Source organism: Nyctereutes procyonoides, unplaced genomic scaffold (genome assembly GCF_905146905.1).
Source record: "Nyctereutes procyonoides isolate TBG_1078 unplaced genomic scaffold, NYPRO_anot_genome, whole genome shotgun sequence".
NCBI classification, from domain to species: Eukaryota; Metazoa; Chordata; class Mammalia; order Carnivora; family Canidae; genus Nyctereutes; species Nyctereutes procyonoides.
Genome location: NW_026575142.1, coordinates 32143887 through 32171849, shown reverse-complemented (window position 1 = coordinate 32171849; position 27963 = coordinate 32143887). Strand labels below are relative to the sequence as shown.

The 27963-nt window shown below is 41.3% G+C and overlaps 1 protein-coding gene across 1 annotated transcript in view; it reads right to left on the bottom strand.

Moving 5' to 3' along the window:
- Positions 1-27963, bottom strand: part of DNAH5 (dynein axonemal heavy chain 5) — a 297281-nt gene that overhangs the window by 207700 nt on the left and 61618 nt on the right. The window contains exons 2-3 of the mRNA XM_055308486.1: positions 7596-7730; positions 1260-1344 (exon numbers count right to left, since the gene is read on the bottom strand). Coding sequence (XP_055164461.1) covers positions 1260-1344; positions 7596-7730 — 220 coding nt within the window. The remainder of the gene's footprint in view (positions 1-1259; positions 1345-7595; positions 7731-27963) is intronic.

Genomic DNA, 27963 nt, shown 5'->3' with positions numbered 1-27963 from the left:
GGTGGAAGGGAAGTCAGAGGAGTGAAGAAGATTTCATTTTAGATCAATTAATTTTGATCAACTGGATTTTTTTTAGTTTCTGAATTGAGATAGTACTTGTAATGTTAAGCAAATGTAGGAATTTTTCTTACCTAAGAATATCCAGAAAAAGTCATGGAATGGTCTGAATTTAACCCAAGGTCAAAAGATTAAAGCCAGTCCCACTGAAAAGGTTTAGAGGGAGAGTGGGAAACAAAAATAAACTTGCATTATGTTTACATCACACGAACCATTCTTGTTCAATGTCAGATCTACACACGAAGGTATACTTCACCTGGTGCACATTTCATAGATGAACTCGACATTTCATCTGACTTTATGTTTTGCTATCTGGGATAGAATTAGAAACTTCTGTTTTATTTCGATTTTTTACTCAAAGTATAATGAAACTTTCTGACCACATAATATCAAATGAATAATTCTAGGAAAATGCCAATCACTTAGAGTATGCATGCATACTTTTCCCAGCTTTTAAACGAAAAAGCATAGCCATACTATATGCCAATAGCAATAACTATTTTCCCTTTCTTCAAAAAAGGTCATAAAAGGATGAGCATAATATTTTTTGAGCATAATATTTTAATATAATCATAATATTTTTGTTTATGCCCCTAGTTTGGCTTTAAAATTATATGAATCCACATAAACGTAGAATGGGATATGCCAGTCGAATACACACAAAGATTTGCAAGTTTTTCTTAAGTGAAAATAACTAAACTTGTCACTCCATATTATTCATTTGAATCATAGTCAGTAGAAGGTAAACATAATGTGGTATTTAGCTAGAAAACTCATTATGCTCATTGGCAACAATTCCTATGTTAAAAATAAATGGTGTCTATATAGAAAAGAAGCAGATGCCATAGAAAATTCTAGAACATAACTGCACAGAATGAACTACATGGAAGAAAAAGAAGTCTCAAAATGTAAAGTACTTCATTATTCCTCAATTACCAGCACAGTCTTAAATGGAAACCAAAATATCTTAAATAAAGCTAGAATCACCATGCTAGACACCCATCATTATCTGTCCCCTTTCCTTGAGAGGAAAATGGAACCTGGGCCTCACCTGCTACACCTCACCTCGGCCCATTTGTCCCATCTGCCAAGGGGGAAGTATAAGAGACCCCGTCAGCTCCAAGACTGACCTTATGCTTCATGCCATCCTCAGATGAATCTAGCAACACATTTGTGGGTTACATCACACCAAGTTTGGATACCTGTTTCTGCTACCTCCACGTCCTGATAATAAAATATAAGGTGTCGGAGACCTCCAGCAGCAAAAAGCTGATCAATTCTTTCAATCTGTGAAAAAGAAAAGGTACGGTCACAACTTCGTGCTGAATTAGAAACCATACTTAAATCAACATTTACTCTGATCTTTCTTTTTCATCTAATAGAAACCATAGAAAAGGCATAATTATTTTTTCAACATAAAAAACAATGAGAAAGTAAATGCTTCACCATAATAAAAATGTAATTCAATGAAGGAATTCAATTAATCATGAAAATATTTGCTACCTATACACATCTGAAAAGAGACTGTCCCTCCATTTTTGCTAATTTCCTAAAGTGCTGAGCTGTTGAAAGCAGATAAAGAGAGAAGAGTGTTTTGTTTTCACTCAATCAGAAAGAGAACATACCTTTCAAGACCCAGCCTAATGCACTAGAGATAATATTAAATTGTAATCATGACTGAAAAATGCCAGAAAAACACACATTTATAGCACACTCCATCCAGTTCTTTCCAGTTTTTGAATGGATGCTTGTATTGTGATGTATTTCCCCCTTAGGACTGCTTTTGCTGCATCCCAAAGATTTTGAATGGTTGTATCTTCATTCTCATTAGATTCCATGAATCTTTTTAATTCTTCCTTAATTTCCTGGTTGACCCTTTCATCTTTTAGCAGGATGGTCCTTAACCTCCACGTGTTTGAGGTCCTTCCAAACTTCTTGTTGTGATTTAGTTCTAATTTCAAGGCATTATGGTCTGAGAATATGCAGGGGACGATCCCAATCTTTTGGTATCGGTTCAGACCCGATTTGTGACCCAGTATGTGGTCTATTCTGGAGAAAGTTCCATGTGCACTTGAGAAGAATGAGTTTGGATGTAAAGTTCTGTAGATATCTGTGAAATCCATCTGGTCCAGTGTATCATTTAAAGCTCTCGTTTCTTTGGAGATGTTGTGCTTAGAAGACCTATCGAGTACAGAAATAGCTAGATTGAAGTCACCAAGTATAAGTGTATTATTATCTAAGTATTTCTTCACTTTGGTTATTAATTGATTGATATATTTGGCAGCTCCCACATTCAGGGCATATATGTTGAGGATTGTTAAGTCCTCTTGTTGGATAGATCCTTTAAGTATGAGATAGTGTCCCTCTTCATCTCTCACTACAGTCTTTGGGGTAAATTTTAGTTTATCTGATATAAGGATGGCTACCCCTGCTTTCTTTTGAGGACCATTTGAATGGTAAATGGTTCTCCAACCTTTTATTTTCATGCTGTAGGTGTCCTTCTGTCTAAAATGAGTCTCTTGTAGACAGCAAATAGATGGGTCCTGCTTTTTTATCCAGTCTGAAACCCTGCGCCTTTTGATGGGGTCATTAAGCCCGTTCACGTTCAGAGTTACTATTGACAGATATGAGTTTAGTGTCACCATGATATCTATTCAGTCCTTGTTTTTGTGGATTGTTCCACTGAACTTCTTCTTAAAGGGGAATTTTAAGAGTCCCCCTTAAAATTTCTTGCAGAGCTGGTTTGGAGGTCACATATTCTTTCAGTTCCTGCCTGTCTTGGAAGCTCTTTATCTCTCCTTCCATTCTGAATGAGAGCCTTGCTGGATAAAGTATTCTTGGCTGCATGTTCTTCTCATTTAGGATCCTGAATATATCCTGCCAGCCCTTTCTGGCCTGCCAGGTCTCTGTGGAGAGGTCTGCTGTTACCCTAACACTCCTCCCCATAAAAGTCAGGGATTTCTTGTCTCTTGCTGCTTTAAGGATCTTCTCTTTATCTTTGGAATTTGCAAGCTTCACTATTAAATGTCGAGGTGTTGAACGGTTTTTATTGATTTTAGGGGGGGATCTCTCTATTTCCTGGATCTGAATGCCTGTTTCCCTTCCCAGATTAGGAAAGTTTTCAGCTATGATTTGTTCAAATACATATTCTGGCCCTCTGGCCCTTTTGGCGCCCTCGGGAACCCCAATTAAACGTAGGTTTTTCTTCCTCAGGATGTCGTTTATTTCCCTTAATCTATTCTCATGGTCTTTTAATTGTTTGTCTCTTTCTTCCTCAGTTTCCCTCTTTGCCATCAACTTGTCTTCTATGTCACTCACTCGTTCTTCCACCTCGTTAACCCTCGTCGTTAGGACTTCTAGTTTGGATTGCATCTCATTCAATTGATTTTTAATTTCTGCCTGATTGGATCTAAATTCTGCAGTCATGAAGTCTCGTGAGTCCTTAATGCTTTTTTCTAGAGCCACCAGTAGCTGTAGAATAGTGCTTCTGAATTGGCTTTCTGACATTGAATTGTAATCCAGATTTTGTAACTGTGGGAGAGAGGACTGTTTCTGATTCTTTCTTTTGAGGTGAGGTTTTCCTTCTAGTCATTTTGCCCAGTGCAGAGTGGCCAAAAACAAGTTGTATTGGGAAAAGGAAAAAGAGAGAGGAGAGAAAGAAGGAAAGAAAAGAGAAAAAGAAAAAAGAAGAAAAGAAAAAAGAGAAGAAAAAGAGAAAGAAAAAGAAATAAAGAAAAAAAAGGGTGGGGGAAGCAAACAGAAATCAAAAAGAAAAGAAAAGAAAAAACCACGGGGGAGTATCTTCTGATTCTGTATACTTTAAGTCCCTTGACTTCCCCTGGAACTTGTCCGTCTAGCTGGTCTTCTGGGGGAGGGGCCTGTTGTGCTGATTTTCAGGTGTTAGCACTTGGGGGAGCTGCTCTGCCCCCTGCCTGCTGCAGGGCTCAGTGGGGGTTGTTTACCCCGTGAGGCCCCAGGAGGAACAGCCGCAATGGCGGGGCCAGCTCTAGAGCCCTGGAGTCAGCTCCTGCAGTAGCTCCAGAGCTCTCCGTCTGCAGGGCCTGGAGACTCCGGGGCGGGGCCGCTGATCTGCTCAGCTCGGGGCAGGAGCGTCCTCGCTGTCCTGGGCCCTCCCGGCCTCTGCCTGTCCCAGGGGGAGGCCGGATCCTGGGCTGTGTCCCGGCGCCCTGTGCTCCGGGGCCTGCGCTGTTGGATTCGCGCTCCCGCCCCGCAGCCCCCTCCCTGGAGCCGCCGCCCGAGCCCCTCCGAGCTGCTCCGGTCCCGCCGTGCGCGCTGCAGCCCTTAGGGAGCTCGGAGCACTCCCCGGGGCGCAGGTGTCTGTTAGTGTCCCCGGGAGCCCGAGGGCATCCCCGCCCTCCTGGGTCCTGCTCCAACTCCCTGCGAGCCCCTTTCCGCCCGCCCGGGAAGGTTGGTGCAGCTCCTGCTCCTCCGGGACGGGGCTCTCCTGTCCTGGGGACACTCGCCCCGGCCTCAGCCCGGCTCCTCGCGGGGCCCCTCCCCCTCGGAGGCCTTTTGTTTCTTTATTTCTTTTTCCCCGTCTTCCTACCTTGATAGAAGCGCGAACTCTTCTCACTGTAGCATTTCAGCTGTTCTCTCTTTAAGTCTCAGGCCGAATTCGTAGATTTTCAGGATGATTTGAAGGTTATCTAGCTAATTTGGTGGGGACAGGTGATTTGGGGACCCTACTCTTCCGCCGTCTTGCCCCTCCCTCCTCTCGGCACACTCCATCCAACAGCAGTCTAGACTTAGTCCATAAACCTCAGTATACAACAAGGGGTCTGCCAACTGGCCTACTATGGAAGCACTTTTTCTAAAATCATTGACATAGTTTTAAATTCAAATTGGAAGAAAAAGGATAAAATCTACATGCCCATTAGGATGGCTACTGTCCAAAAATAAATAAATAAATAAATAAATAAATAAATATAAGTCAAAGATGTGGTGAAATTGGAACCCTTGTGCCCTGTTGGAGAGAATGTAAAAATGGTATAGTCACTATGGAAAACAGTGTGGTAATTTCTCAAAATATTAATAGAATTACTCTATGATCCAGAAATTCCACTTCTGGGTATATACCCAAAAGAATTGAAAGCAGGGTCTTGCAGAGATATTTATACACCCATGCTCACAGCAGCATTATCCACAATAGTCAAAAGATGGACATGACCCAATGTTCATTAACAGATGAATGGATAAACAAAATGTGGCATATATATGATGCAATATTATTCATCCCTAAAAAGAAGGGAAATTCTGACACATACTGCAACATGGATGAACCTTGAGGACATTTTGCTAAATAAAATAAAATAACAAAGGATAAACAGTGTATGATTCCACTTATAAGAGGCATTTAACATAGTCAAATTCATAGAGACAGAAAGGAGAATAGTGATTTTCGGGGGCTGGGGGAATGGGATGTTTGGTGCTATTGAGCTTCAGTTACATAAGACGAAGAGTTCTAAAGATTGGTTACAGAACAATGTGAACATTCTTCACACTTCTTAAGTGTGTACTTAAAAATGATTAATGGGGTGTCGGATTCTTGGTCTCAGCTCAGGTCTTAATCTTAAGATTGTGAGTTCAAGCCCCACATGGGGCTCCATGCTGGGTATGGAGCCTACTTTAAAAAAAAAAAAAGGTTAAGATGGTAAATTTTACATTCTATGTCATTACCACAATTTAAAATGTTTTCAAATGATGAACTCTAGCCTAAAATTTTAGCTGTGAAAAAAATAAGCCCTCTTCAATTTCCACCACACTATAGATAAAACTATTATATACAAGGAAGAGCAAGTTGCCCTCTTTTCTTCATTACACTTCCTTGATTGAGGATGCTATGAGGCCAAGTGGGATGCCCTCATTGAGATTAACTTCCAAGCCAAGAATATGAAGGAGCTACTTCCAATAGGCCAGTTTGAAGCTCCAGCTGCTCTACTTTGCTTATGAGCCTGAGCTAGGGTGTTCTCTTTCAACCTCCAGATTTTGACATTCCTAGTCCTGAATATGACATAGGAGTGTGACTTGGGCTTCCTACAGTTCAGAACTTTTACTCATTTATTCCACTTGCAGGATCCCAAATCCAGATGTCTGAATTGGGAGGTGGGGCAGAGTTAAACATTTCACCTCTGGAACAATCTCTCCAAGACTAAATCAGGTAAGTAACTCTTTCTTGTTCTTTGCCACCATTTGGAGAGAATAATATTACCTCCCTCCTGGCATTACAAAAATTGAATGGGGATAATTGATGGAAGCCACTTAGACGAGACTGACATCTGGTAAATATTCAACAAATGTTAGTTGCAATGAGGAGGAGAAAGGGGAGGAAATTTCCTCAATCCCTGACTGATCCATTCTGTGGTTGAGCCATTTTAGTGTTATCCACCCCTCACGGTTCCACTGACCCCTAGTGACCCACCAGAGTGACATGGCAGGAAGGAACAAAGCCAATGGGGTGCTGGAGCTAGCTCATACTGTTTCATGACAGCCAACTGATCACAACTCTTTCCAACTATGCCTTTAGTAACATCATGTTGAAGGTCTGGAATCAGTCATGGTGGGAGTATTAACACCAAAGAAATCAGAAAACACTTAAAATAGTGCCTCCCTCTACCCTTTTGCTCAAAGCTGGTTGTTAAACATTTACACGCATACCACTAAAAAACATTACCAATAGTGTGCACTCCTCTCAACAGAAAGGACTCATCCTCTCCCTCTCTTTCTATTTTTATGCCTAAAAAGACAAACAAGCAAACGAAAACAACACAGCAAAAACAAAACCCTTCAGCAACCATCATAGGATGCCTTCCTCGGTACTCAGGAATTCTATCCTCCCATATTTTGTTTTTTTTTTTAAGAATTATTTATTTATTTATGATAGACATAGAGTGAGAGAGAGAGAGAGGCAGAATGTGTCACAGGCAGAGGGAGAAGCAGGCTCCATGCCGGGAGCCCGATGTGGGACTCGATCCCAGGACTCTAGGATCGCGCCCTGGGCCAAAGGCAGGCGCTAAACCACTTAGCCACCCAGGGATCTCCTATCCTCCCATATTTTGATCTTGCCCCTCCAAAGTCAAATCATACCCCAGATTTTGGAGGGAAATCATGACAGAAAATGGAAGTCAAGCTCAAGAACAAAAGAAACCATATTCAGTTGCCAAACCAAAGTCAAAGCCAGGAAGCTATGGCACCATTCAATCACTCAGGTTAGGACAAAATAAATGCAAAACACAATAAATCAGAAGCTGAGAGAAGATTCTATTCTCCTAACTCAGGTTTCAAGATGGCGCCTGAACCCAGCCTCACTGGATTCAGAAACATGCAGATATTGAATGTTCAACATGAACATCTGGAGAGCCCTAAAGTCAATCTGTCACCACCTATACAGTTGGAATGGAGTCTTGCCCATGTTAAAACATACATCCTCCTCTACAGCCCAGCACACATCTTGCTATAGAACAGAGTCAATAGACTCTCTGTGCTTTCCGTAAGTCAGTGAGAACTCAAATGTATCTCACCTGATTCCCCTCAAGAATGGCATCTTCCACTTCAATTTTGTCCAGGTCTATGCAGGAAGCTACAATCGCAAATAAGTAGTCATGCCTACCATCCAAACATGCCCGTTTGGCTTCCTTCTCTTCTTTCAGTCTTTGCTATAAGAAAGGAATAAAAATGTTAGTGGCAGCCCCTGTTCTCAAATGGATTCATTTTATAATAATTTCATGTGATGGTTGCTTTATCAAGTCTTGCGTATTCGAATAACAGACATTTCAATGGTACCAGTTTTTATGTACTATCTTCCATTTTTAGAAATAATGTTGTTCTATCATGAAAATAAGATGTGCTCATTGTTTTTAAAATTGTATAACACAGAGAAGCTAAAAGAAAAAAGAAAAATTATCTGCCATCCAGAAATTATTACTGCAATTATTTTGTTCTAAATCTTTACAGATTTATTTCTATGCATATATAAACATTCAACAGACACACACAAAAAGAGATCCCCATTCTTTTGTAAACATTCCCTAAACCTTTAAAGTAACATTCTCCTACATTATCTCCTACCTTTATTGTATGCCTACAGATTCATATCTGGTCTTGAAATTGATTTCTGAATACCACTGCTTACTTTTAAACTGATTATTAATTATAATACTAAGATATGTTCAATATAAACAATGTGGGCAGTATGAAGCACATCCTTCCATATATACTATGCTCATACAAACATATGCAAACATATACACATATCTTTATATTATACTGTAAAATTTTTCATGCATTTTTCCTTAATAATACACCACATACCTTTTTCTACTTTAATCCAAGCAATTCCTATCTGTGTGATAGCTATAAAATATTCAACAATATGGATATACCATAATTTATTCAACCATTTGCCATTGGTAGACATTCAGCCTCCAATTCATTTCTTGAACTAAGTACATTACCTTTAATGTCAACCATCAGCACCAGGAAGAGGAGTTATTAAACCCCAAATAGGTACCAGGACTGTAGAGGCAAATGCTACCCAGTGACCTCAAAAAATCTCATAGCCTACTTGGCAGGATGTGAACAGAAAATGTAAATATGACAGGATGGTAACGACAGTTGCCACAGGAACATCAGATAAATGCAGGGGCATTTATGGGTCTTCAGAGTAGTTGCAAAAAGGAGATTCCCCACTCCAGCCTGGGGCTGAGGAGAGGTAGAGGTAGCAATCACAGGAAAAGTTCCAGGAAGAGGTGGCTTGACCTAGAGTTGAAGGACAGTTGGCCACACTCCCTGAAGAGAGCCATTTCTGCACATGCAAAGGCCAAGAGGCATAGGAAAGAATAGCACATTGTGGAAACAAGGTAGCCAGGATGGCTGAACTAAAAAGAACTAGAAAGACATAATGAGAAATGAGAAAGCAATCTGATTACAAAACACCTTGTGGGCCACATTAGGAAATTTAAATGTTATCTGAAGTCCATGGAGGATCACTGATGAGTTTCAAATCAGGAGAGATGTTAGCTGTCCGTGCTGCATCAAAAAATCAATCTTTCCACCTAACTCTGGGAAATGAACAAAGGGTAGTGGAAAGGGAGGTGGGCGGGGGGTTGGGGTGACTGGGGTGATGGGCACTGAGGGGGGCACTTGGTGGGATGAGCACTGGGTGTATGCTAAATGTTAGCAAATTGAACTCCAATAAAAAAAATTTTTTTAAATTAGTCTTTCTGTCAGCAGTGCAGAATGTGGATTAAAGTGATGCAAGCCTAGAGGCAGGAAAGCCAGTCAAGTGGATTATGGCAGCATTCCCAGAGCCCAGGACGAACAGATTGTTGGGAATGCAACTCTGAAATTGCATTGTAGATACAGATGTAGATACAGGTTCTCAATGCAGCACAATTTATTTTATGGGACAGATCTTTCTCATTGTGAGGGTTAGCATACTGTCAAGCATTTAGCAGCACCATTGATCTCTTCCTTCTAGATGTCAGTAACTCCCTTCTACGGAGTTGTAAGAATGACAAATGTCTCCAGGCATTGCCAAATGCAAAGTGCAACAAAATCACTTCCTGCTGAGAATCACTGATATGACACTGACAGAGACAATCAAGACAAAAACTACAATGTAATGGTATCTTTGGGGGTTGTGCAGTGCAGAACCTGCACAGTTATGCTATCAGCCCTTTCATCCAGCAGGTGGTATGTGCATTCTACTTATTCAATAAATACTTATCAAGTGAATAAATCAAACTTTAAATCATGAGTACAGATGTGATCTTCTAAGAAAGAAATGGAGGATGAAAAGCAAAAAGGGAAGAAACTCGGGGAATACCAATATGCCAAGAGCAAAGAGGGAAAGAAGAGCAAATAACGGAGGATAAGGGACAGACAGACAAAAAGGGACAGAGCACAACCAGTAAACCATGGGGCCAAGCAGCACTAATGCTGTAAAGGAGTGGTTGGTAGGTTAGGATATCCTTAGTAACTAATTGTGTGTTTGCAAGATGGGCTGCATCATCCCACAGCGCTTTTGTATATAACCATGCCATGATCTCCCCTCCCCTTGAATATGGCTGGCCCTATGACCAGTTTTCACCAAAACAATGTGCAGAAAAGTAAGACTACAAACCTGTCTAGACTAATCCTTAGGAGATCTTCAGTTTCTGCCTTTGCACTTGGGAATGCTCCCTGGGAACCCAACCACCATGCTGTGAGAAGTCCAAACCACACTGGGAGACCACATGGAAGAAAAACCAAGACATTCTGGTCAACAGCCCCCGACAACCTAGTCAAACCCCAGAACCAACTTTCCTCCATGTGAGTCAGCTATCTTGGACATTCCAACCTAGTCAAGTCTACAGATGACTGAAACTCACCCCTATGCCACATGAAGCAGAACAACCACCAGTTAGGTCCAATCACCTATATACTCAAGAGAGATTATAATAGATCATGGTTGCTGGTGTGAGTCATTATGTTCTGGTGTGGTTTGTTATGCAGCAATACATAACAGAGTAATCCTTGTAGGATAATTTCACTGATTGGACAGAAAGCAAATGGATGTAGGCTTGAAAAAAAGATGATCGAGAAAAGAGAAATACAAAGATACTGAATATAAACTATTCTTTCCAGAAAGTTGACTATAAAGGAAAGAAGTATGGTACTAGTAGACAGAGGGAAATTTACAATCAAGAAAGAATTTTGGGGGGTGCCTGGGTGTCTCAGTTGGCTAAGAATTCAACTCTTGATTTCAGCTCTGATCATAATCTTAGGGTCATGAGATGGAGCCCCACATTGGGCTTCATGCTGGGTGTGGAGACTGTGTAAGATTCTCTTTCTCTCCTTCTGCCTATGGTCCTCCTCCCCCCTCCACACTCCTCACATGTGCTCTCTCTCTAAAAAAAGAAAAAGAATTTTTAAAGACACAAAAAGAACTTAAAAAACAGTGAAGAGGAAAAAGGGGATTTCAGAGGGATTGAAAGGTCATCCCTGGACCCATTCAATTAACATTTGTTTTCCAGACTTGAAGGGACTGTTTAAAAGAATTAGGGGTGGAGGGAGAAATTAAGGTTTAAAAAAAAATAAATATACCTATTTTCTTGCCATTTCTCTCTAAAGGAACTAACACAGGTCCAGATACAAAGTATATGTTCCATAAACATCATATGGAAGTAAATTTAAATCTCTTTTCAAATGTGGCTAAAACAAGGATGATGTCCTGTTGTTTCAACTGTTTTCTTCCTTCTTGGCAGGGAGGAATAAAATGTTTTTCAAAGGGAACTCTCAGGGTTTGTACTAAATGGCTTTAGCAGCTTGAGAACATGGTAGGCAACCAGGGGAGCCAGGAATCAGGCATCAAAACAAGATGGCCAATGCTGGGTGGCGACAAAGAAAGAAAAGAACTAGAGAACCAGAAGAGTCTGCATGTGAAACAACTGAAGGCTTCCAAAGAATAGAGAGACTGAAATAAGACTCTACCATGGCAACACATTCTCTATGACCTGATTTTGTAAGACTCCAAAGGAAAAATATATATTCTAGTAAAGGAAAGAAAAGATTGGTCCCTAAAACAGAATGCTAATTATTCTATTTTTACTTAAGTATCACATAGGAAGAAAAATTTCAAACTAGTGTCATGTGTACAAAGCGAATTATCAAAGTGTTTTTAAAGTAAATGTTTTCAGAGCTACACTAAAAAGCATGCTAAGCAACAAATGTTTTTGCATAAACTGATTGTTCTATCTCCTAAAGACCAGTAATATGAAGCAAACAGCCGTAGTCACATAGAGGAAAGACCACATGTTTGGCAATCTCAACTCTTACTGCCTTACCCTAAGGTATCCTGCTACAATGAGGGAATTGGTTTTTTCACTACCACAAGAAGTCAATAGCACCAAACAAATATTTAGTGACCAGACTAGAGCACTGTCAGCCCATAAACTTAAACCTACAGCTTTGTGGCTGCTAGGGAATGGCAGCAACCAGCAGGCAGATGGTGACTGTCCTGGTAGCCTTTGAAACATGGAGGACACTTGGAAAAGGAAGGTGGTAGCGGATGGTAACAGCGAGAGGTGGACAATGAAACATTTTTTAAGAATCATATTAAAATTGTTTTGTGTGGCGTGAGCAAGCACCAACAGATAGGCATGGGGAGGCACCAGGAAAGAAGGCACCATTCAAGAAGGTTCAAAGAATTCTAGAAAGTAGTGAAACACTTCTGCAATTTGCTGACAAGGTATGTTGCTGCCACCGTGGAAGAAAAGGGTAATTAATATGCTAGTTCACAAGAAACAAGTGCTGCTTTCAAGGCCACCAATTTCATGTGGACAAATGAGCCTTGGTTGTCAGAGTCCTAGGTTCCAGTCTTGGCTCTGCCACTTGCACATGTCAGCCAGTCTCTCCAGACTTCAGTTTCTGTAACTCCAGACTCAAAGCATTAGCCTCACAGACCACCAAGCACCATTCCTTCTCTATCATCAGAGCTCCTCCTCGTTGGTTCAAGTTAACACAAACAAGAGATTTGAGGTTTTAAACTACGAATCCCAACAAAGACCCAATGCATATGCTTTCTTAATAAAGCTCTAGGACAGTGTCTCATGGCAAACCTACCCATCCAATTTTTTTTTTAACATAGTAACTTTTGCCTTTAACTCTATAGTTAGGCACAAGTCTGCATGCTTGTATACATGAGACCACACACATTCCATTTTGGATGCAGGTAGACATTCCCCATCTCTATGAGACCTTACTCTCCTCTGTAAAATAAAGATAACAAGTCCAAACTTAAAAGGTATTTGTGAAGATTAAATTGGAGGAGTCTTAAGATAACACTAAGTCAACCAGCACTTAAATTAAAATGGCATGACCAAAGCATTGACCCTGGACATCAAAATTCAGGAGGAATAAAACTTTTCAATAATAATTTTTTAATTGTATAAATGTTTAAACTCCTTAGAAAGCCCAGCTCTGTCGGCAGGTTTATCTCAGACCCAGGTCTACCCCACTGATAACACTGACAGCCAGAAGTGAATGTTAGGTCTAGGAGCCCCTTTGTGGCTGAGCAGGAACATCCTTTTCCCCAACCCTCTCAAATGTGTCAGAGAACATTTTGCTATTTATCCTGATGGCATTGCTAGCTATGGCTCTGCTAGCCATCATTCACTTACTATGACTAGGTTTCATTGTCTCAAAAGCCCTATAAAGCAGACATTACTATCTCCACACAAGGAGACTGAGACTATGGACCATTAACAATTTCCCAACAGCAAAGTGGCAGGGCTAGGAATCAAGCCCTGTTGTGTTTGTAGGCTCAGGCCAAGACATGGTTGTCCCAGGCAACTAAGAGCTTTGTAGCCATTCAAACTGATATTCCATAAACACTTTTTCCTTAAATTTTCACTCAAGGATTACCTAGGGGGATGCCTGGGTGGCTCAGTGGTTGAGCACCTGCCGTCAGCCCAGGGCATTATCCTAGAGTCCCGGGATCAAGTCCCACATCAGGCTCCTTTCAACAGGAAGTCTGCTTCTCTCTCTACCTGTGATTCTGCCTCTCTCTCTGTGTGTGTCTCCCAAGAATAAATAAATAAAATCTTTTTAAAGGGGGGGGCACTTGGGTAGCTCAGCAGTTGAGCATCTGCCTTTGGTTCAGGGCGTAATCCTGGGGTTCCAGGATCGAGTTCCACATCAGGCTTCCTGTATGGAGCCTGCTTCTCCTTCTGCCTGTGTTTCTGCCTCTCTCTCTTCTCTCTCTCTCTCTCTCTCTCTCTCTCTCTCTCTCTCTCTCATCGATAAATGGATAAAATATTAAAAAAAAAAGGATTACCTAGGGCACTCTTGATGTGGGGGTCCCCATATACACTGCATGGGTTATAGAAAAAGCTGTGCAGGGGGTAGAAACTAGGGTTAATTAGCACCGTTTTCTGAGTTACATCAGAGACATCTTAGTGCCAAGTATGGACTGGTGTCCAGTCGGCTTTCAGCTGACATGCCCTGTGTCCAGTTCTCTCATCACACTCCTGTGTTTCAGCAAATGGTAACCACCCATTCTCAACTCCTAAAAGTGCCTAGAAGGTGGGCTCCCTGCTTGGGCACCCACTAGGCTGGAATCCATGCCTTCCCCACTGTTGCTGCATTTGCCTGAACAACCTCACTTTTATCTAGGTCATACTGTATACACCAGGTCTTCATAGGATGCCTTTGCACAGCAAAGAGCACTTCAGCAAAGTGGTTTCCAGAAGGGAAAGACACTCCACGATGGCTAATCCCACCCACAGCAAAGTATATGGGTGTGGGATGGTTCTGCAGCCAAAAAGTATTTCTTTGTTTAAAAAAAAAAAATATCAGTGAGGATGACAGAACATGAGAGACTCCTAACTCTGGGAAACGAACAAGGGGTGGTGGAAAGGGAAGTGGGCGGGGGGTTGGGGTGACTGGGTAATGGGCACTGAGGGGGGCACTTGATGGGATGAGCACTGGGTGATATGCTATATGTTGGCAAATCGAACTCCAATAAAAAAAAAAAGTTTTTCCAGGTGACATGATAAGCCTCGTTGCAGGTCTGAATGTGAGAAAGAGATCTTATCTTAATAAGAGACAGTTGTATATCTTTGAATGAATGCATTTCTATTTTCTTGATTTGGGTGTATTGTTCTTTTATGTATACAGATGCATACAGCAATGAAACAAACATGGTAGAGGAGAGTATAATCTAGATTAAAATCCTCACTGGAGATAACCGTAAATAATGTGAGTCTATGAATTACAGGTGAAACTCTTTATCTTGAATCACCAAAGTAAATAACTCTGAGACTAATTCTGCTTGGCTCTCAATATCAATCTCAAGTCCACAGATAATTCATCACTTATACCACAGTACCAAAGAGGCCAAAGGCAGGGTTTGATCATTTCAGGCCAGTTAGCCTCATGTTATATCATTTTCCCCAACTGTGGATGAATCAAGACAAATCCATGAGCAGAAGAAGAAATTACTCAAAGCATATGCCCAACTGAAATGCCTCATTATTGGTAATCTGCCACATGTATAACCTGGTCATTCTTATTTTTTGAGGGTTCAAATAAAATAAATATCAACTGACTCTCATCATTCCCTCAAGAGTATCAGCTCCACAGAGAGAGATGTTTTCTATTTTAATTTTTGCAATATCCCCGGTGCCTAGAACAGTACCTTGCACATAGTAGAGCCTTAATGGTCTAATGAGTAGAAAAATTAACCAAATTAATCATTTACAAGTCACCCTCAAGTAATTAAGGGCTGGAACACATTATTCTAGTGCAGCCTGAGCCCATGATTAAAGGCTCAGAATTCCATCAACGCTGCTGTGTCTAGGCATAAACCACTGCACAAAATTCTACCTATGGATTTCTGGCTATGGATGATAACTCTCCTTCAATTTATAGCAAATATAACTAAGCTCACTTAGCATACATCCTACTTAAATTGAATTGTGAAAACTGAGGGAAGTGCTTCTCCTGCTCACTTCCACGTAGAGACCTCTCCATACCAGTCAATCCACTTTCCATATCTTCCAACAAAGAAAAGCCTTCCTCTTTGTCTTCCAGCATTTTCACTCTAACCCACAGGGCCCCCTATCCTCTGGGAGAGATCCCTGTGGAGCTTCCCAGAGCATCCAAACCTGCTCTGTGGTGGGGGGGGAGACCCAAAGCCTAGTAACTCTCCATTCCTGACTGTACTTTTCACATGCCTTTTCTTACCCCTTCCTGGTGAAGGGCCACACACACAGAGGATGCACGGCACCTCCTTCTCACATGAAGAGCCCTTCAGCAAAGTGGTTTCTAGAAGGGAAAGACACTTCACGATGGCTATTCCCACTCACAGCAGGTGCTACGGTGAAGCCCTCCTTTATTCAACAAGAACTACGCTCCCCTCCATTGCAAAGAGATAGCACTTAAGCTGAGAAGGTCCCATCAATCTTCTTGTCCTGTAAGTAAGTTCTGGAATCTTGTCTATTTTCTCTGAAGTTCCCAAGGCTCCCAGATCTCCCCATTAGTCACCCCGCTATGTGTCATTCTTTCCAAGCCAGTAAAAGATCCCCTCTTAACCTTTTACTGCATGTGGATTTTTCGCCCAAATCAATCCAAACCTGCTGGACGGAGGTTCCCAATCACCACAACCTCCTGTGCACCCAACATTCCATCATCCACCTTCTAACCTCCAGTCTGTTTTCTGCACACCAAAGTCTGGGCTCTGAGTGAAGCTTTGAGTGGACCTGCACATGGCCACAAATTCTGTCTTCCCTCCCACCCCACAGTGGATTTACCCCAAATCAGGAATGCCTCTCTTGTGGAATTCCACAGGGCCATATAAATCAAGGAGCCATATAATTTCACCCACAAGCTAAAATACATATGATGTCACCATTCATTCTACATATGGCATAGGAATGAAATTCAAGAATCCCCGTATTCGTCACAATAGACCAGAGTGCTTATAGCTGGCTGCTATTAGAATCATGGGGAATTTTAAAATCCAATACCTGGGAGGCTCAGTCGGTTAAGTGTCTGCCTTTCAGCTCAGGTCGTGGTCCAAGGATCCTGGGATGGAGCCCCGCATCAGGCTCTTGCTCCGCAGGGAGTCTGCTTCTCCCTCTGCCTCTGCCCCCTCCCCTGCTTGTGTATTCTCTTTCTCAAATAAATAAATAAAATATTTTTTAAAGAATTTAAAATACTGATGCCCCTCCCTCAAAACTCTACCTTATCTTGTCCCAAGGGGGGCCTGAGCACTGGTGTTTTTCAAGAGCTTCCCTGGCGATTCTAACACGCAGCCCGGCCTGAGAACACTGCTCCAAAGGAAATTATTCTGTGAATTGATCATGACTGATGAGCATGACCAGGCACTCACCTGGTCATGGGGAACTTAACAGAGAAAGTCGAGGGGCATAAATTTGGGATCCCTCCAATTCTAGACCTCCTTTTCCTTTTCCTTCCAGCATTATGCAAAAACAAACAGAATAGTTTCAGCTTTAAACTTCATGACTCCCCAGCTAAATCCTAGAGCCATTTGCCTCTCCCAGGCCACAAGAGAATTACTTCCACATTGTATATTGTATTGTGTATGTGAAATGTGTTCACCCACCAAACATGCCTGGACCTGATGAACAGTGGACACTGAGACTTGTTTGGCTGTTTTGTCAGAGGAGAACAAAACCCACACCCTTTACGCTTTCAAAAGATATTTCTTTTCTGTCTTGGTTTCTACCCATGCACTCCCAAGGGAACAACAGTGGCCTCCCTGCGGAGTTTCTCAGCAGGGGAAGGCACTGTGCCTCCCCCAAAGGGCATGCTCTCTCTCTTCCCACTCAGTCTTTATGCCCCTGAGAATCACTGTTTAGAGAAGCCTAGCAATCTGAAATTCGATGAACAATATTCCCTAGCAACAAAGTATACAGGGCAAAACATGAACAATGCATATCCTGCAGCTAGGAAAGAACTATTCTCCATTTTAAAATCAGCTTTGCAATTAGGTGAATTCAAGTCAAGAGGTCTGTCGTACATCTTTAAATTTTCTTCTAAAAGTCAACAAAGTCAAAAAAATAAATAAATAAATAATAAATAAATAAATAAAAATAAAAGTCAACAAAGTCAATCAGCAAAATCACATATTTCAGTTTAATTTTCGAGAAGGAAAAGAAAACAGAATCCGTAAGTCTGGAACTCGTCCATTATACACTTGTAAGTTCATACTAAACACTGTTCATCCATGAGAAAAGAGCAGAAAGGCAGACATATCCAAGCCATATTTTTGTAAATAAGTGAGTGTATGTATACAGAATTATTTCAGGTTTTTTCATGGAAAACATTTCTGTTTATTATACAACAGAAAGGATGTATGGCTTCACTTTTCTAAACCCAGGAGCTTATGGTACTTTTGGTTATCATTTATATGTATAATCTGGATAAAGTCAATTATTTTATCACAGTAACCTAGTTATAAGATAGCATCATTGCAGTAATAGTTCCAGACCAAGGTTCTAGACATGAGATTTATAGTTTTTATGTTAAATAGCTTTGGAATCTTTGTCATTATCTTAGGTCACAAAGTTATAATTTAATAAACTCCCATACCAGTGTATACTGGTATATACAGAAAATGTGTAATTATGTACACGATACACTGCAATCTTATTGAATTCTGTTAATCTCCTCCTCCAGTGAATAGAGCCAGCACCCAAAATATATAAATGAAACCCCCAAAAACCTTACTCCCAAATGGTAGCTCGTGGCAAAGAAGAAATAATTCATTAAACCATACATGGCCAAGACACAAAATCATTGATCTTATGTTTTAGACTTGGTAGTAAGGTACAGGAAAAATATTGAGACATGTGAAAAGCTTAATTTGTTCACTTTATTAACTAAGCATAAAAATCAGGCCTATCTGTCCTGGCTCTGTGCTGGGGAAGGATCTGGGAAGCCCATCATCCCTGTCTTTTGGGAACTCACAACCTAGTGAGGGAAGGGGATATGTACACAAATGTCACTTCCCTGCCATGGTCTGACAAGGGTGCTAGCAAATGCAGAAGCAAAGTGCTGGAAGGGTTTCTCAGAGGAGGTGCTGTTGGCACGTGATCTTAAAGAATGAGTGTTTGCAGGCAAACAAGTTCCACAGCTCAACTGGAAAATGTGACGCTGGACAGGATGTATCCAAATTGTGGTGCTGGGGAAGTGGAGGGTAGCTGATGGCCGAGTGCTGAGCACTGCAGAGACAGCAGCCCTGCTGTTTTGGGGTGAAACAGCAGGTTGCAGGGCCAGACAGAATCATCTGGGCTGTTGGGGATGCACAGCAGATCCAGAGACCCAGCCCTGAGGAAGCACAGGTTAATGTTGAGAACAGAGTCCCAGAGCAACCTCTACTTTCTTCTGACATCAACTGGTAGGGGAAGAGGTTCCAAATCCCTCTCTGCATTTGCATGAGAAAAACTGCTGAGCTGACCGAGATGCTGGGGAAGCTTATTCATCAATGTGACTCCAAAGGCACATTCATGCATCTCCAGATCTGTGACCTCATTTCCAGGCCTACAGAATAGGAGGAAGGATTCCAGAGAGCCTAGAAAACTTGCGGCCCAGAGTCTGCCTTGGCTATTTCCCAACACCAATGAAAGCTTCCAAGTCTGAAAGAATGCAAAGTCACTAAAACACCCTGAAGGCTTTTCTCCCCCTCCGAGTATCCCCACAACTAGTTACTTTTGGGGCAACAGTGTGCACAAAAGCCGAAAGATAACGGTCCCTTTTTTTGGATTTGAAATATCAACATGTAGCATTATGAATTCTCCAAAAATTGGTAAACAAACACGTTTCTCACAAAGTCATCAGAATACAACTTTGAATTGTTTGTAGGTATTTTTACACACAGGCATGAAACATAATCCAAGACCCATGTGCAAGTTTCCAGACAACAGCCCCTTACCGTTAAAATGCGGGTGATGCTCTGCTTCCAGAGCTGTCTCCTACCGATCCGAAACATCACTGAGGTCTATTGAGAGGATGCAGAGCTCTTCCTGAATGATCCTCTGACTCAGGGAGGACTCCCTGAACTCCCTACTCCTCATCCAACAGGCTTTCAAGCAAAAACTGCTCTGAAGGACCAGAAGTTCACCCTCACTTTCTACTTGGCATGTATTAGTCACCATATGCACAGAATTAAAATTACAAGGGAACCTATACTATTCAGGAGTTCTGTCTAGAGTCTCTCCCCCTGGGCCTCTGCTCTGTTCCAAAGGCTGTGTTGTTAGGGCAATACTGTTTACATCCTTAGAGTTTAATCGGGCCTCTCAGGCATGTTTATCAACCAATCAAAGCATCAGAACTGCTCGGTTACAACACTCCTGATGTTCATTTAATTCTAGATGCTGACCAACAGTAAGCCTGGAGTCAATAGAGATATTTTAATAATTTCTTTGAACAGTGAAAAACTTTAAACCATATCAAAATAGAAAGCAGAGAAAGCCACTCTGAGTGAATTGCTCAAGTCAAGAAATTCAGGATTACTTTGCCTCAACAACTGTGTGTGCACGATTAACTGCCAGCATTGTGACTAATCGTGACTAATTGTCAGATAGGCTAATTGTAACCCAAAGGAGCTGCTTTCTCCCCATAAAGAACAGAAGCCTATTTCATATGCAAATAGCAAATGATGTCCATAAATTACTTTTGCTCACCCAGTTGCAACATACAAATAAACCAAGGTAATTTATTCTATGTGACTAACCATCTTGATCATCCTTACTGGGAAGACATGAATCGGAAACCATGGCCAGCATGATCTGAGGGATCTAATATGTATGAAATTTCTCAGCGACATGAATAAAAAGCAGGACACTTAGGGTTGGGGGTGTTAAATCTAGTCTTCGGAACTCAAATCCCACAGATAAGCAGGACATAGGGGACTCATCCTGCTAATTAATCTCATAAGACTGACTAGCCGGGCACCTGCGTGGCTCAGTGGTTGAGCATCTGCCTTTGGCTCAGATCGTGATCCCAGGTCCTGGGATGGAGTCCCACATCGGGCTCCCCACAGGGACCCTGCTTCTCCCTCTGCCTGTGTCTCTGCCTCTGTGTCTCCCATGAATAAATAAATAAAATCTTTTTTTAAAAAAAGAAGACTGACTGGAAAGCAAAGATGCCAATTCGCTTTTTAAAACACCTACTGCTAATCTGGAGGCTAATCTGGTATCTGAATTTAGGAGATTCACTGAGTCAACACCAACACTAGCATGAGTCCTCCATGTGTATGGTTAATACAAGAGACAACACTCCGACCTGAATATTATTTAGTAAGCCAAAAACTAGAGCATAGCAAGTTAAAAGTTTGTTTATGGGACATTTTCAATCAACCTCTGGGTATTGGCGAGCGGCCATTTCCTGGTCTAATTGTGAATGAAGATGGTATCTAAACTACAAGCCATTCTCTTCTGTGGGATGTTAAAAGGTCACCAACAAATAGCAGTATTTTCTCATCCCCCATGTTCAGCATCTTAGTATTAGTCTCAAGAATCCTCAGCCAACACATGACCTCTGGAGAGAGGTTATACTTCATTCTATGTCTGCTTATCTTTCATTAGTTACATTACATGGGGCTTCCCTAATGATGTGTCAGGCACTGTCCTCATTCCAGCAACCATTTACATTACCTCTTTGGGGAGAGTTCCTTTCTAGAAAAATTTCCACAGACGGCTGATGGCATTCATTTTGTGTTTCGAAGGCCTAACCATGGCTCTCTTGAGGTTTCATGGTAAACTGCAAAGTCTTCCAACCACTATGGCTGAATTTCAACCCCCTTTGGGCAAGGCAGAGGCAGGTATCTTAAGGGATCCCCTCAAATGAAGGAGGCAAAGCACAAGTCTGAATCTACATCTGACCATCTGCCCCCTCACTGTTGGCCTGAAATAAAATTGATTTCTGGTTGCTGGAGGAGAGTTATTGAACATGATGAACATGACTTGGAGAGAGATTCAAGAGGGTTTCTGTAGGAGTGGTTACTGCCAGGCAACAGTGGACAAGACTCTTCCTACAGGAACTCTTAGGCCTGGGTCTCTCCAGCCCTATCCGGGCAGACAACACACTCTTCCAGACTGAGAATACTGGCCATAAACAAATCTTAAATCAGACATAATGAGAAAAGAAGAGTGGACAACTGGTCTCACAGAGGTAGGAGATTTCATCCAGAAATCCAAGTACCTTCAAGGCAAGGTTTAAAGTTCTACTTTCTGGAAACCTGGGTAGCTCATTGGTTGAGCGTCTGCCTTTGGCTCAGGTCATGGTCCTGGGGTCCTGGGATCAAGTCCCACATTGGCTCCTTGAATGGAGCCTGCTTCTCCGTCTGCCTATGTCTCTGTCTCTTGCTCTCTGTCTCTCATGAATAAATAAATAAATCTTTTAAAAATAAATTAAGTTCCACTTTCATTCATTCATTTATTCATTCATTTCTCAAACACCTGTGAGTGCCTTACATGGGGCGAGGCAACTATACAACATGCGAAGCATAGAGCAGCTAATTAAAACACACTTAATCAAACAGTAAAAAAATTAATTGTGACATGCATAATTATTTTATGGAACATTCAAACATAAAATGCTGCTAATTAAACTTAAATGCAACCTAAATTTTAAGATGCATTCTGAATCCACAGATATTAAAATGTGAAAATGTACATCTCAGAATCAGTGAACAACCATCATTCTTGCCTTGAGGGATGATATTAAACAAATAACATAACAATAAATATATAATTATAAATAATATATAATTATAAATGGTGAAACATGCCTTAAAAAGCAAAGAAGGTACAAGCTTCAGGTGGATCTGTATTCTGTTTTTTCTTTGGGTGGAAGCGGTGTTAGCTTGTTGGGTTTTTTGTGTGCTTTTTTTTTTAAAGATTTTTTATTCATTTGTTCATGACAGACTCACAGAGAGAGAGAGAGAGAGTGGGGCAGAGACACAGGCAGAGGGAGAAGCAGGCAGCATGCAGGGAGCCTGACGTGGGACTCGATCCTGGGTCTCCGATCACACCTCCGGCAGAAGGTGACGCTAAACGGCTGGGCCACCAGGGCTGCCCTAGCTTGTTTTTTGTTGTTGTTGTTTTTGTTGTTGTTGTTGTTGTTGTTGGAGTTCGCTTTCCCAAAATATAGTATAACACCCAGTGCTCATCCAAACAATAGCTCCCCTCAGTGCCCATCACCCAGTCACCCAATCTTCCCACCCACCTCCCCTTCCACCACCCCTTTTACGTTTCCCAGAGTTAGGAGTCGCTCATGGTTTGCCTCCCCCTCTGATTTTTCCACTCGGTTCCCCTCCTTTCTCCTAGAATCCCTTTCACTATTTCTTATATTCCCCATATGATCTTATATTCCCCATATGAGTGACACAATATAATGATTGTCCTTCTCCGACTGACTTACTTCGCTCAGCATAATACCCTCCAGTTCCATCCACGTTGAACCAAGTGGTGGGCATTCCTCCTTTCTGATGCCTGAGTAATATTCCACTGTATATACAGACCACATCTTCATTTTCCATTCATCAGTGGATGGACACCGAGGCCCCTTCAACAGTTTGGCTATTGTGAACATTGCTGCTGTGAACATTGGGGTGCAAGTGTCCCGGCATTTCATTGCATCTGTAAATCCTCAGCAGTGCAATTGCTCGGTCGTAGGGCAGGTCGATTTTTAACTCTTTGAGGAACTCCACACAGTTTTCCAGAGTGGCTGCACCAGTTCACATTCCCACCAACAGTGCAAGAGGGTTCCCTTTTCTCCGCATCCTCTCCAACATTTGTGGTTTCCTGCCTTGTTAATTTTCACCATTTTCACTGTTGTGAGGTGGTATCTCATTGTGGATTTGGTTTGTATTACCCTGATGGCAAGTGATAAGGAGCATTTTCTCATGTGCTTGTTGGCCATGTGTACGTTTTCTTTGGTGCAATTTCTATTCATGTCTTTTGCCCATTTCATGATTGGATTGTTTCTTTGCAGTTGAGTTTAATAAGTTTAATATAGGGATCCCTGGGTGGCGCAGCGGTTTGGCGCCTGCCTTTGGCTCAGGGCGCGATCCTGGAGACCCGGGATCGAATCCCATATCGGGCTCCCGGTGCATGGAGCCTGCTTCTCCCTCTGCCTGTGTCTCTGTCTTTCTCTCTCTCTCTCTGTGTGTAAATATCATAAATAAATAAATAAATTTTAAAAAAAAATAAGTTTAATATAGACCTTAGATACTAGCCCTTTATCTGATAGGTCATTTGCAAATATCTTCTCCCATTCTGTAGGTTGTCTTTTAGTTTTGTTGACTGTTTCTTTTGCTGTGCAGAAGCTTTTTATCCTGATTAAGTCCCAATAGTTCATTTTTGCTTCTGTTTCCCTTGCCCTCCTAGATGTATCTTGCAAGAAGTTGCCGTGGCCAAGTTCAAAAAGTGTGTTGCCTGGGTTCTCCTCTAGGATTTTGATGGAATCTTGTCTCACATTTAGATCTTCTATCCATTTTGAGTTTATCTTTTTGTATGGTGCAAGACAGTGGTCTAGTTTCATTCTTCTGCACGTGACTGTCCAATTTTCCCAGCACCATTTATTGAAGAGACTGTCCTTTTTCCAGTGGATAGTCTGTCCGGCTTTGTCAAATATTAGTTGACCATAGAGTTGAGCGCCCATTTCTCTGTTCTGTTCCATTGATCGATGTGTCTGTTTTTGTGCCAGTACCACACTGTCTTGATGATCACAGCTTTGTAGTACAACTTGAAATCCGGCATTGTGATGTCCCCGGGTCTGGTTTTCTTTTTCAATATTCCCCTGGGTATTCGGGGTCTTTTCTGATTCCACACAAATCTTAAGATGATTTGTTCCAACTCTCTGAAGAAAGTCCATGGTATTTTGATAGGGATTGCTCTGAACATGTAAATTGCCCTGGGTAGCATTGACATTTTCACAATATTAATTCTTCTTATCCATGAGGCATGGGATGTTTTTCCATCTCTCTGTGTCTTACTCAGTTTCTTTCAGAAGTGTTCTATAGTTTTTAGGGTATAGATCCTTGACCTCTTTGGTGAGGTTTATTCCTAGGTATCTTACAGTTTTGGGTGCAATTGTAAATGGGATTGACTCCTTAATTTCTCTTTCTTCACTTTTATTGTTAGTGTATAGAAATACCACTGATTTCTGGGCATTGATTTTGTATCCTGCCACACTGTCGAATTGCTGTACGAGTTCTAGCAATCTTGGGGTGGAGTCCTTTGGGCTTTCCAGGTACACTATCATGTCATCTGTGAAGAGGGAGAGTTTGCCTTTTCCTGGCCAATTTGAATGCCTTTTATTTCTTTTTGTTGCCTAATTGCTGAGGCTAGGACTTCTAGTACTATGTTGAATAACAGTGGTGAGAGTGGACATCCCTGTCATGTTCCTGATCTTAGGGGAAAGGCTCCCAGTGCTTCCCCATTGAGAATAATATTCACTGTGGGCTTTTCATAGATGGTTTTTAAGATGCCGAGGAATGTTCCCTCTATCCCTACATGATGAAGAGTTTTGATCAGGAATGGATGCTGCATTTTGTCAAATGCTTTCTCTGCATCTATTGAGAGGATCATATGATTCTTGTTTTTCTCCTGTTGATGTGCTCTATCACATTGATTGTTTTACAAGTGTTGAACCAACCTTGCATCCTGGGGGTAAATCCCACTTGGTCATGGTGAATAATCCTCTTAATGTACTGTTGGATCCTATTGGCTAGTATCTTGTTGAGAATGTTTACATCTGTGTTCTTCAGGGATATTAGTCATTAATTCTCCTTTTTGGTGGGGTCTTTGTCTAGTTTTGGAATCAGGGTGATACTGGCCTCATAAAATGAGTTTAGAAGTATTCCATCCCTTTCTAGCCTTTGGAACAGCTTTAGAAGAATGGGTATTATTTCTTCTTTAAATGTTTGATAGAATTCCTCTGGGGTGGTCTTCCTCTGGGAAGCCCTCTGGCCCTGGACTTTTGTGTCCTGGGGTGGTTTTGATGATTGCTTCAATTTCCTCACTGGTTATTGGTGAGTTTTTTTCCAATTTTTTGAGGGAGGCTTGCATTGCGATTATTTCCCTATTAGGATCAGTTTTGCTGTATCCCAAAGATTTTGAATGGTTGTATCTTCATTTTCATTAGTTTCCATAAATCTTTTTAATTTTTCTCAATTTTCCTGGTTGACCCTTTCATCTTTTAGCAGAGTGCTCTTTAACCTCCACGTGTTTGAGTTTCTTCCCAATTTCTTCTTGTAATCGAGTACTAGTTTCAAAGCACTGTAGTCTGAAAATATGCAGGGACAAACCCAATCTTTTGGTATCAGTTGAGATCTGATTTGTGACCCAGTTAAGTGGTCGATTGTGGAGAAATTCAATGTGAGAATGTGTAGTCAGTTGTGTTTGGATGCAAAGTTCTGTATATATCTGTGAAATCCATCTGGTCCAGTGTGTCATTTAAGGCCCTTGTTTCTTTTTTTTTTTTTTAATATTTTATTTATTACTCATGAGAGACACAGAGAGAGGCAGAGAGGGAGAAGCAGGCTCCCTGCAAGGAACTCGATGTGGGACTCGATCCTGGATCCCGGGATAATGCACTGGGCCAAAGGCAGACGCCCAACCGCTGAGCTACCCAGGCATCCCAAGGCCCTTGTTTCTTTGGTTTTGTTGTGCTTAGAATACCCATCATTTGTAGAAAGTCCCATGTTGATGTCTCCTACTATTAGTGTATTAATATCTAAGTATCTCTTTACTTTGGTTATTATTTGATTGATATACTTGGCGGCTCCCACATCAGGGGCATAAATATTCACGATTGTTAGTTCTTCTCATTGGGTAGATCCTTTAAGTATGATATAGTGTCCCTCTTCATCTCTTACTACAGCCTTTGGGATAAACTTTAATTTCTCTGATATAAGAATTGCTACCCCAGCTTTCTTTTGAGGACCACTGAATGGTAAATGGCTCTCCACCCCTTCATTTTCAGTCTGGAGGTGTCCTTAGGTCTAAAATGAGTCTCTCTTGTAGACAGCAGCAAATAGATGGGTCTCGCTTTTTTATCCAGTCTGAAACCCTGTGTCTTTTGATGGGATCATTTATCCCATTCACGTTCAGAGTTACTACTCAAAGATATGAATTTAGCATCATCATAATACCTATTCAGTCCCTGTTTTTGTGGATTATTTCTTTGGGCTTCCTCTTTCTTTTACAGGGTCCCCCTGAATATTTCTTGCAGAGCTGGTTTGGTGGTCACATATTCTTTCATTTTCTGCCTATCTTGGAAGCTCTTTATCTCTCCTTCTATTCTGATGAGAGCCTTGCTGGATAGAGTATTCTTGGCTGCATGTTCTTCTCATTTAGGACCCTGAATATATCCTGCCAGCCCTTTCTGGCCTGCCAGGTCTCTGTGGAGAGGTCTGCTGTTAATCTGATATTCCTCCCTTTATAAATTAAGAATCTCTTGTCTCTCGCTGCTTTAAGGATTTTCTCTTTATCTTTGGAATCTGCAAGTTTCACGATTAAATCAAGGTGTTGAATGGTTTTTACTGATTTGGAGGGGGGATCTCTCTATCTCCTGGATCTAAATGCCTGTTTCCCTCCCCAAATTAGGGATGCTCACAGCTATGATTTGTTCAAATATGCTTTCTGGTCCTCTGTCCCTTTCGGCGCCCTCTGGAACCCCAATTACACATAATTTTTTCCTTCTGAGGCTGTCATTTATTTCCCTTAACCTTTCCTCATGGTCTTTTGTTTTTCTCTTTTTTCCTCAGCTTCCTTCCTTGCCATCAACTTGTCTTCTATGTCCCTCACTCTTTCTTCTACCTCATTAACCCTCATCGTTAGGACCTCCAGTTTGGATTGCATCTCATTTAATTCATTTTTAATTTTGACCTGATTAGGTCTAAATTCTGCAGTCATGAAGTCTCTTGAATCCTTTATGCTTTTTTGCAGAGCCACGAGTAGCTTTATAATTGTGCTTCTGAATTCACTTTCTGACATCAAATTGTAATCCAAATTCTGTAACTCTGTGGCAAAGAGTACTGTTTTTGATTCTTTCTTTTGTGGTAAGTTCTTCTTTCTAGTCATTTTGCTCAGTGCAGAGTGGCTATATGAACAGGCTGTGTCAAGAATATCAACCACAACCTAAGTAAATTTCACCTAGATGAGTCTGACAATGTCAGAGACCAGAAAATGAAAACAAAGATCAGAACAAAATAAAAGGACCACTAAAGTGAAAAACTTTAAAGCAAAGTAGTAAAAAATAAAAGGCCAAGAATTCCCAAAAAAGGAAAAAAAAGAAAAACAAAAAAGAAGAAAAAAAAACAGAAGAGGAAAAAAGAAAAAAAGAGAGAAGAAAAAAAGGGTGGGGGACTGGAAG